This window comes from Archocentrus centrarchus, unplaced genomic scaffold, assembly GCF_007364275.1.
Source record: "Archocentrus centrarchus isolate MPI-CPG fArcCen1 unplaced genomic scaffold, fArcCen1 scaffold_30_ctg1, whole genome shotgun sequence".
Classification (NCBI taxonomy): Eukaryota; Metazoa; Chordata; class Actinopteri; order Cichliformes; family Cichlidae; genus Archocentrus; species Archocentrus centrarchus.
The window spans coordinates 1,811,496-1,822,456 of NW_022060259.1; the positions used below are offsets into that span (position 1 = coordinate 1,811,496).

At 42.6% G+C, this 10,961-nt stretch overlaps 1 protein-coding gene across 1 annotated transcript in view; it reads left to right on the top strand.

Moving 5' to 3' along the window:
• The window catches only part of vcanb (versican b), a 35,919-nt gene extending 25,072 nt beyond the window's left edge, over window positions 1-10,847 (top strand). The window contains exons 12-16 of the mRNA XM_030723915.1: window positions 2,266-2,424; window positions 4,616-4,698; window positions 6,891-7,035; window positions 8,486-8,668; window positions 8,772-10,847. Coding sequence (XP_030579775.1) covers window positions 2,266-2,424; window positions 4,616-4,698; window positions 6,891-7,035; window positions 8,486-8,668; window positions 8,772-9,019 — 818 coding nt within the window. The 3' untranslated portion in view covers window positions 9,020-10,847. The remainder of the gene's footprint in view (window positions 1-2,265; window positions 2,425-4,615; window positions 4,699-6,890; window positions 7,036-8,485; window positions 8,669-8,771) is intronic.
• The last annotated feature ends 114 nt before the right edge of the window (window positions 10,848-10,961 follow it).

The window sequence follows — 10,961 nt, forward strand, 5'->3', positions numbered from 1 at the left end:
ATTTAAACATATGAAAACCTTGTTCCAGACTATGAACTGTACTAAAAAGCAGTGATAGCCAACCAGGGAAACACAGTACAGCTAATTTTAGAGGGTACTTTGATAGCCACACATTAACACCTAACGAGTGGGTGAAGAACAGTTAGCGAGCAGAGAAGTCAAAATATTTCCCCAGTATACTGGATAAATGGTTGAATAAACACATTCATTCATAGTAAATTGCAGTCTCAGTACTTTATGAGGAACAGCATAATAATACTGGCTTGAGCCTCCCCTTGTTCTCAAACAGCCTCAGTTCTTAATGAGATGTTGGAAAATGTTCTTGGAGATTCTGGTCCATGTTGACATGATTGCGTTACATTTTTTTTCTACACATTTATTTACCTGCACATTTGAAAAAAGAAGTCCTGTTCTAAAGAAGCCTGTCAGAACATCCTTTGACTCCTTTGTTTTGTGATCTTTGAAACACACTCTTGATGAGTTTGAGATCTGCGGAGAGTTTGAGATACAACAGCATCCATCCATCCATCCATCCATCCATCCATCCATCCATCCATCCATCCATCCATCCATCCATCCATCCCAGCTGTCATAGGGTGAAAGGCATGGGATACCTTGGACAAGTTGCCAATGTATCACGGATCTTCATTTTGTAAATTATGGACTCCATTAGAGTCAAAAAGAAGGATGGAGTAGGAATGCTTTTGGCTGAGCCTTCTGTGTGATAAGTCACTGTTAAGCATTCAGTCTGATTGCTCAATCTGGTTTTAAAACACCGAGATGGCAACTGCTGAGCTCAGGGCTTTACAGTTTGACTTCACTAACCAGTGGGTGATGTTACTGCATCACTAAATCATGTTTTATTTGCAGTCTGTGATTTAGTGACTCAGAAGGCCACTAAGAGACACTAAACTAATTATCTTCATGAAACTGCTTTGAGATACCTTTTGCTTTCTGGCATCTTCTAATGGCCACTCTCAGCAGGATGCTGCTGGAAGGCAGAGAACAGTGGTTCTCAGTTTTCTGTTAACCCAGACGTTCTGCTTCAGGCTCTGTTTGCATTCATATAAGAGGAACACATCATTTGACTCTTCTGCAGAAATTTGATCAGTTGAGCACTGCACGTAAGTCATTATCAGAGGAACATATGGTTGATGATTTGATGTATGATCTAAAAAGAACACAAAAAAAAATCTAACAGCAGTGCTGCAAATAAGACAAGCGAGTAATGCTTCACAAACTCAATCTTGTGAATTCACTATATATTTAGTATTATATTAGTATTTATAGTACTCAGAGTGGAAAAATGAGTATATTAACTGGACTTATTTATTTATTTTCCCACTCTGTTCATTTTCTGTGGTGCTGTTCATTTCTGATGTAACAGCTGGAGCTCTGGAACGTTAAACTGGTCCACACCAGGTTATGTGTTTAGCATAAGTTGCTGTGGTGATCTAGCCAGTTAAAATAAGAGCCACCTTTGTGACACTGACAATTCTGGGTTTAAGGTCAACTAGTTCCCTTACAGCACCACCACCAAGGTGACAAGACTGGGGCTGTTATGTGTGGTTCTCCCTGTGTCTGCATGGGTGTACTCCACCTTCCTCCCACAGTCCATGTATGGGGCTGGGTGAATTGGTGATTCTCCACTGGCTCTAGGTGTGTAAGCAAAAGATGTATGGATAAGTCCCAAACCTGTTAAACATCTTTAGTAGTACATCCCTCTGGACAGCAGGCAGGGTGGATCCATAGATTCATGCTGTTGACATCAGATTGCAAGCCTAACATTTGCAGCCTCAGTAATGGCTATGGTGTTCAAGTCTTCAAAAGTCCAGTTTTGGTGATACTGTGCCTGCAGAAAGACCCTGCAAGGAAATACTCCCTTTGTACAGGAAGAAACCTCCAGCAGACCCATCCTCAGGGGGGTGGGGGTGGGGGTGTCATCTGCCATGTGATTGTGGTCTTTCCCTTACAAAATAAGCGTAGGCAGCGTAGGCCTATTGCAGCATAACTAAGGGAGGGTTTAGAGCCACCTGATCCAGCCCTAACTATAGTTATAGTTTTAAGCCTAATCCTAAAAGTAGAGAGGGTGTCTGTCTCCTGAAACCAAACTGGAAACTGAATATAATCACAAATTACATAACACAGTCTTAATTTTGCACTGATACAAGAAGTCAAGATGAAGTTCATATGTTATGTAATATGTTTATTTTTCCACCTGATTTGATGTGTTCTTTGACATTTTGTGTTTGTCTCTTTCTGCAGACACTGAGACATGTGGCTTTGGTTGGAAGAAGTTCCAGTCTCACTGCTACAGGTACTTCACACACCGTCGGACCTGGGACGCTGCAGAGAGGGAGTGTCGGCTACATGGAGCTCACCTGGTCAGCATTCTGTCACATGAGGAGCAAATCTTTGTCAACAGTAAGTTTGTGCTAATTTGATGATTCTTCATTTTGGTTAAAGTGAAATATTTCATGGATGGACGGATGGAATATTTCACAACCATTTAGCAGTTTCTGATGGAGTTTGATTCCTGCACCTCAAGTGAGTGATGGGCCTCCTGTAGGCCCACAAGCTACAGGAGGTACCATAAGGGTCAGGTGCAGCAGCAGCCAAAAGCAGAGGCCCTGGTACTCCGATCTCCCTATCAAGGCTGGTGATTGGGAAATAGAACATCACCTCTCTGGTGGGGGAGGAGCCTGAGCTAACACGTGAGGTTGAGAGATACTGGCTAGATATAGTTGAGCTCTCCTGGAGAGGGGCTGGACTCTGTTCCAGTCTTGAGATCCCCTCAGTGAGAGGGGGCACGCTGGGGTGGGTCTCCTTGTATCCCCTCAGCTTACTGCCTCTATGTTGAAGTTTTTACCGATGGACAGGTGGGTCGCCTCTCTGTGCCTTCGAGCCAGGGAACGGGTCATTTACACTTACGTGCCAAATGACAGTTCAGAGTACCCAGCCTTCTTGGAGTCGCTGGGTGGGCGCTCCATCCAATGATTCAATCATCCTATGGGGAGACTTCAACACTCACGTGGGCAACAACAATGAAACCTGGAGGAGCGTGATTGGGAAGAACAGTCTGCCTGGTCTGAATCTGAGTGGTGTTCAGTTTTTGGACTTCTGTGCAAACCATAGTTTGCCCATGTTCAAACACGAGGATGTCCACCTGTGAACATCCCCATGGAAATATTTATTACACGACTATGTTTCCAAAAATGCTCCAGGCTGAGCCAGGTTTTGATGGAACCATCTCCTGGTGTGTACCTCCTTGCAACCCTACTGGAACACAGGCCTGGTACTCTCCCACTCTTGATTACCAGCTTCCTGAGTGCACAGTCAGGTGGTCCTCGGCCAGCCTTGCTGGACAGCGACACCTCTGGAGGGACTTTGCCAACAACCACTTTACATATAGCTCCACAACCATGAGCTCCAGGATCCAGGATGTGTACCTCACCCTGACTGCCCCTCAGCTGCTGGGTGAAGGTGAAGGGGCAGTTAGCAGTCCCCAGCTGCAGAAGCAGCAAAGGTCATTGTCCAGGGAGTAGCCCATCATGGCTGTCTGGACCACCCCCAGAAGCCGTGGTAGCAGCCACACAGCCCACCCATCCACTAGCCACTTACATGCCTTGCTGTCACCTTGAACATGTCCAAAAATAGCTGAGTATCATCTGCCTCAATCATTTTGTGAAGCATAATCTTGGAAAGGGGAATGCTGCCAGCCAGCGCCAACACCAATCCCAACAGGACAGCAAACCCACCGGGACCGTTATCTGTTTCTCCTGTTGAGCCTGGAGAGATTCCAGGTGGTGGTGATTCACAACAGCTTGCTCCATGAGCAGGGGGGCTAGCTCCACCAGCATTTATGCAAGGGCTGCCACACAGACTGTGATTCTGACAGTGTTTGCTGTGCAGGGCACCAGTGTGACATGATGCTCACACACTCATGGGTGTGAGCACAGAATGCCAAATCAGTTCATTCAGTTCTCACAAACTCAACAAATTTCCAGGACACACGTGCAGCACGTGCACTAGCTGCCCTGTTATTAAGCCCAACTCAGGGTGAGCTCCCCTAGTCCTACTCCCAACCTTGAACTATCCACTCAAAAGACCAAGACCCACCACAGACCTGAAACACCTTAGACATAGTGGTTAGTAGTTACGCAGGGTCTAAAAAATAAATGTGATAATGTTGTTAAAATACATTAGAAATGGCAACCAAAGTCATCCAAAACATCTGCTACATTTTGACTGCAGTGATTTAAAGTTTGATTGTAACAGATTTTTGGGTTTCATTCACAGCAAATGCATGTAAAAAAAAAAAAAATCATTAAGACCAGTTTTTGCACCTCTGAAAATTAAACTCAATAAGGTAATTTTTATTCTTCATCAAAGCAGAAAATGCAGAAAACTGCAGAAAATGAAACTGAACCTAATGATTGATCTGTTTACTGGTGAAGCTGCTGACATTGATCTGAATGGTGCTTCTCCATGCTGCTTGGAGGTCTGCTCACAGTCCTTTCCAGAACTCTCTGTGTGATCAGGTGCTTCTTTTTATCCATTAACTGATGCTTTATTAAAATGAACTCTAACCCAGTGTGCTGTCTTTTCTCTGTAGATCTAGGTAATGACTACCAGTGGATTGGCCTGAATGACAAGATGTTTGAGAGGGACTTCAGATGGACTGATGGCAGGCCAATGGTAAGAAAAGCACTCATGTTAACAGTAAAGTGGCTTCTCAACAGAAATAAATATATATATTTTGGAAGTTACTGTATATAAAAGGCTTCATGAGATATACAGACCCAGGAGTTTGTTGTTCCACGCTGTAAACATTTGTAATTAGATCTAATATTAGCCTTCACTGACACGTGTAGGCTCTCACACAGCTGTAGCAGAGATGTGTTACTGAGTTTTGACCTTTAGATTTTTCCATCAGTGACCAATCAGAACACGACAGCTAGTTGATCGTTGATCAGTGTGCTCTGTGTCTGAAGCTATATACAGATAACACTGATTTAAATAGTGATACATATTTTATTCTGAGCTGATAATAAATCTGCAGTTTAATCTCTGTCTTCATCCTTACATTGACAACTGAATGATTCTAAAAAAAAAATAGCAAACTAACGGGTTGCTGTAGTGACTTTATGAATGCAGAAATGCACTCGAGCGGGGGGGGGGGGGGGGGGGGGTCCACAGGAGTTCACAGAGTTTGTTACCCCGGTAACTGTCTCCGAGTTGTTAATTAGACCTGCTTCCTGGAATCGGGACCTGGAGGTGTCCCTGACCCCAGGTACTGTTTTTAATGCTGTGCTGCCTGAGGCCCCGATTTTCAGCCTTGTCTCTTGTGCGCAGAGATTTCTCCAGATTATTGAAATCTTTTGATGATATTCTGAACTGTAGATGATGAGATACTGAAAGTATTTGCAGTTCTATATTATAGAAACTGATTGGTGAACCTCTGCCTAGCTTTACTTCTGAGAAACTCTGCCTCTCTAAGATGATCTTTTTATACGCCATCCTGACCTGTTGCCAATTAAACTCATTAGTGTCAACATGTTTCTTTTCACTACCACTTACTTTTCCAGCTTTTTGTTGCCCTGCACCACCTGCTGTTGCCATCAAACTCAAAATGAGCTTTTACCTTTCATGAAATAGTAAAATGTCTCATATTTTCTATGTTCTATTGTCAGTAAAATATGAGTTTATGAGATTTGCAAATCTTTGAATTCTGTTTTTAGTAAACATTTGATGCAGCGTCCCACCTTTTCTGGAATTCTGTTTGGGTGTTCTTCTCTCTGCTGCTCCCTTTAGAAACACTGAGCTCTCGAAGCATGCGAGCTGCATTACTTTGACCTGATGAAAGCAGAAGAAAAATATGGAAATCTGATACCGAAGAGGGGGGAACTCCATTGTGTCATGTGTTATCATTCACAATGCAGACACACCCTGATTAGGGTGAAATCAGAGCCATACATACATGTTAAGTGCATCTGTTGGACAGTCATGAGTAGATGCACAGTATGAAATGCATGTCCTCTGTATAACCACAGAAAGCTTTAGGCTTGTTTAGGCTTGTTGTTTTTTGTCTCAGCAGCACCACTGTCTGTTTTTTTTATGAATTACATTCAGTCACATGTGATGAGTAATGACTGCCTTCTCAAGAGGATAGCTGGTGATTTCACAGTCCTGATCCGCACATGTGAGAAAGTGTGTGCACAAGTGTGTGCAGACACTACAACTGTTAGCAGTTAACATGGTGCAGAGGGCTTTAAAGAGAACAGTCCTAAATCTTATCTTGTCTTTTTTTCTTAGACTGTAATTTGCACTGGATACACTTAAACTCACGCTGACAACATTTGTTGAGTGAAAAGTCACTGACTGCATAAATCATTTGTTTCTGCTGTGGAGACTCTAGAGGTTCTGCTTTTGAGATCCATCTGGATCAAAAATATGAGGCTCCATTTGTGCTAAGCTGCTTTTCACGTGCACACTGGCTGTGTAACTGAGCATAAGTAAAAAACATTTCACCTTTTAACTGCACTTTGTTTTAACCGTAAAGTGTTTCTGACACTTTTATGAGAAATGTGAGGATGCTTCCTTTCTGAAAAGACCAGTCAATGTGGTTAAGAAGCTACAAACGTTTTAATTTGGATATTTAATTTTAAAACTATTTTCTTCTGTATGAGTAGCAGGGGGCAGGAAGGGTGCTTAAAGCATGACTAAGATCCAATACGATAAGAAATCTAAAAATCTAAGTGCCTAAAACTGTCCCATAGTGGATGTTTTTGCAATATTTGCAAAAGCATCTTAAATTTATCAACATCACTTTGTAACAAATTGATTTTTGATCTGTAATATAATGTTTTCTCTAATGTGTCTTATAACAGCAATATGACCACTGGAGGCCGAACCAACCAGACAGCTTCTTCCAGTCAGGAGAGGACTGTGTGGTGATGATCTGGCATGAGGGAGGACAGTGGAATGATGTGCCCTGCAACTATCACCTGACCTTTACCTGCAAAAAGGGAACAGGTACCTGCACGTGGAAACACACAGATGTCCACTTTGGAGACTAAAGTTTAAACAGGAAACCCAAACTAGAAATACATAAAAATAGCAGCATCGTAGCTGAGTGCTTGTTGGATAGGTATCTGGGTTTTGATATTGGGATTTTGTATTGGTTTTGTTGTTTTTAATGGGGGAGTAAATCCCTGCCATGCAGCATCGGTGTGGACGGGTCTCGGGGGTCCAGGCCAGCCCGAACAGAGCCACTGTGCCCCCTCAGCTGAAAACTACTGATACACTTTTACTATAAGTTACACTAATTCATAGTTTGGTAATGAAAAACTTTAACACCCATATTACTGACAAGTTACTGCAGTGCAAGCTTCATAGTTTAGTGCTTCTGCAGCAGTCGTGCTAACCAGCCTGAGGGGGACACTGAGCAGAGCGGCCTGTGCAGGTCAGACTTTGGGAAGTAGCTCTGAAACTACAAAGGTTCTTTTATCAGCTGGTAATTTAAGACTGATGTTTGTGGACTTTTATGACTGTGGCCACATTTCTCTGTGTGCATACTATGTGTATGGTTGTAATTATGCATAGCAGGTTTTTTTTTTTGTTTGTTTGTTTAATAGCAAAATGACTTGAGCTGAATGCCCCTGCGTCAAAGTTGTTTGCTTGTCTGCTGCTGACCCTGCTGCCGTTCCTTTCACTGAGCGCTGGTCATCACATTTCAGCTTAGCTCATTAATGTCAGCTTAGCTGCTAAGTTATCAGCTAAAGCGAACAGCAAACATGGTCAGCAAGCTTCCTTCATAAACAGTGTGGGTGCAATGATGATGGTTTCATTTATTAAAGACAAAAAGCTATCTAAACCTGCCTGCCCTGTGTGAAAACATAACTGCCCCCTAACCCTAATAATGGCTCGTGCCACCCTTGGCAGCAAAAACTGCAGTCGAGCATTTGTGATAACTGGCAATGAGTCTCTGACATCAAATATTACAGTTTGTTTGATGAAACATTTAAGTGTGACAAATATGCACAAAACTCAGAAATTAGGAAAGGGGCAAATACTTTTTCATGGCACTGGATGTCGACGATGTCATGATTACAGTTTTTTTCTTCTTGTCCTCCTGGCAGCCTTTAGGTCTACACTAAATTTCAGGACTTTCAGAACAGCTTGAACTGATTTAAATAGTTTGTAATTTTGTTGCAAAATTCCAAATTGTATTTGCTAGCGTCCTTAATACATTTTATCATCTTTCCAAATCTGCAGGGTCTGTCTTTGAGGAGGTGGTGGAAGTAAAACAGAGTTGAAAGAGAGTGAAAATTGAGCATAGCTTTGTTAGCTGGATACAAACATGAAATGAATTCATAATGTTGTTGGCCCAGAGCTGCTCTAAACGTTTTATGTTTGCTGCACTGCCCCAAGTGGCAAGAAAATTGATTGCTCATCATTAAACTCCTGCATGTCCTACCAACAGTGTCATGTGGCCAGCCCCCTGTGGTGAAGGATGCTCGAGTTTTTGGGGCCACAAAACGGCACTATGAGATCAACTCCCTGCTCCGCTATCACTGCAAACAGGGCTTTATTCAGAGATGCAGCCCAACTATACACTGCCAGGCCAACGGCCAGTGGGAAGTGCCCAGAGTAACCTGCACGAGCCGTGAGTGTCTTCCTAACTGCACTTTAGTTCACTTTCTCATTAAAAGCCTGAAATATTTTTAAATGTACTCACTTTTAATTGATTTCTACAACTGTCCTCTCAGCTGCAACCTACCACAAGTCACTTACTCAACGCCGCCACAACCAGAACGGGCACCAAAACAGGCATTATCACCAACACATCCACCACACCAGAAGGCAGGAAGAACACAGACAAAACCAAGAGCAACAGCAGACTTATAACATGCTGCAGAGCAACTGGAGCCCGGTCCAGAGTCGAGATGAGCAGCTGCTGAGGGAGAAGAGGCAACTGCAGGTCCAAACTCACGGCCGGGGTCAGATGAGACAGTGAATAGGGTTTGTAGTTTTGGAAAGCAGATTTTTGGTGATGACTAACCACAGCAGGCTATCTACAGTATGTATGTCTAGAGGCATCAATAGACAGAGTGCTGTTGCACTGAAGTGTCTGTCAGTGCCTCTCAGATGGGCGAGGGAGGTGTTTTATCAGTACGTTGTCCACAAACAGTCCAGGATCCGACATTAGGGACAGTTTAGTTTCATATGTAAAGTTCACTCATCGACCAACAACTTCCCTACAACATCATGGTGCTCAGATTTTTGATATGCTTCCTTTTTACGGTTTCAAACAGCAGCTGGTGCCATTATTCACATACGCGTAGATGTTGTGTCTGTTTTCAGGATGTGCACAACCGTGTCTCCTAAGGAGGTAGCCCTAAAAGCAAGCCTATCAGTCACACCACGGGAGGACTGCTGTCTTTCACTCTTCACTGTGTTGTGCACTTAACACTTGAACACCACAGGTGTTCGGTGTAACGTGAGCCTTCAGTCCAGTGCCTTCTGTGACACTTACGACGCTGCCCTGCAGAGAGTTTTGCTTAAAAAAATAGGTTTATATTCACTTCTTTGTGTTTTAACCACGGTACACTTTGTGTAGTTAACTTTATAGGCCATGCTGAATGACAAATGTTTGCTCTTTAATAAACTTTTATAAAGAAAAATGGTAAAATGGAAACATTTTAACAGTTCTTGAGTGAGACTAATAGAAATGACACTTTGTGACACTTCTTTGTCACGTAGCCCTCACCTGACATGTCATTACTGCCCTCCAGGCTTAACGGGCCCGCTGTTTCCAGGTTAAATATCTGAACTTGGACCACTTGATCTGCTAGTTTTCCAAAACTACAGCACATAGAAAGTGATCAATTGTGAGATCTGTAGTTTATTTTATGCAAACTCGTCTCACTGTCATTGAATTAAAAAGACGAGCAAGAATTCATCACCTCAGATCACATTAAATTGTTACCTAGATTTAGGGACAGTAGATTATTATGAATGTGTGGTGTCTCTGTGCTGTGGCTATTAATAATGGGATATATAATATAGATATGAAGCCATAAGAATTTAATTTATTATATACTTTGAAAATATGAATGGACTGTGATATTAAATAAAGGCCAATGGAAGTGAAATGATATCTTCTCTACTGTTTACAGATTCTTGTCATGTTGTTTCTTATAGAGAAATCATATTATCATTGAGATTATGCATACACAGTGGTGTCCTGTAGTTTCATTTAGCTTTTATTGTTGATGCTTTATTGTGCTGTGACTCAAAATCAACTCCCTCTATGGCAACTCGCTCCTGATCTCAGATACATATCTTCATGTTGCTTTTCACTGCAGATCCGGAATCTGTGTGTGTGTGTGTGTGTGTGTGTGTGTGTGTGTGTGTGTGTGTGTGTGTGTGTGTGTGTGTGTGTGCGTGTGTGTGTGCGTGTGTGTGTGTGTGTGCGTGTGTGTGTGTGTGTGTGTGTGTGTGTGTGTGTGTGTGTGCGTGTGTGTGTGTGTGTGCGTGTGTGTGTGCGTGTGTGTCCCAAGGAATAAGGGCAAGTATAAGAAGCAAATAAGGATGTGGATAAGATTTTTTTCTATAGATTCAATCTTGTTTTTTGTCCTCCACCCTTTTTCTTTTACATGCTGTTTATTAATGTATACAGTTCACATTTTTAGTGTTTCCTGCACCGTGTGATTAAAGGGTTTTATTGTCTCTGTGGCACAAAGGCTTTTTTATGCAATCAGTGTTCCAACTGAGTGACTGTCACACTGTTCATCGGCCTGGTTCCTGCATCATTGTCAGCTACATGTGCAATAATAGAAGCTGTTCCATCAGAGCGTGTGCTGTTTGTGTCGTTTGTGTCTGATTTTCTTTGGTTTTCTTGCAGTCAGCAAACCTCAACACCTCCTTTTTGAATAAATAACAGATCAATGGGGAGT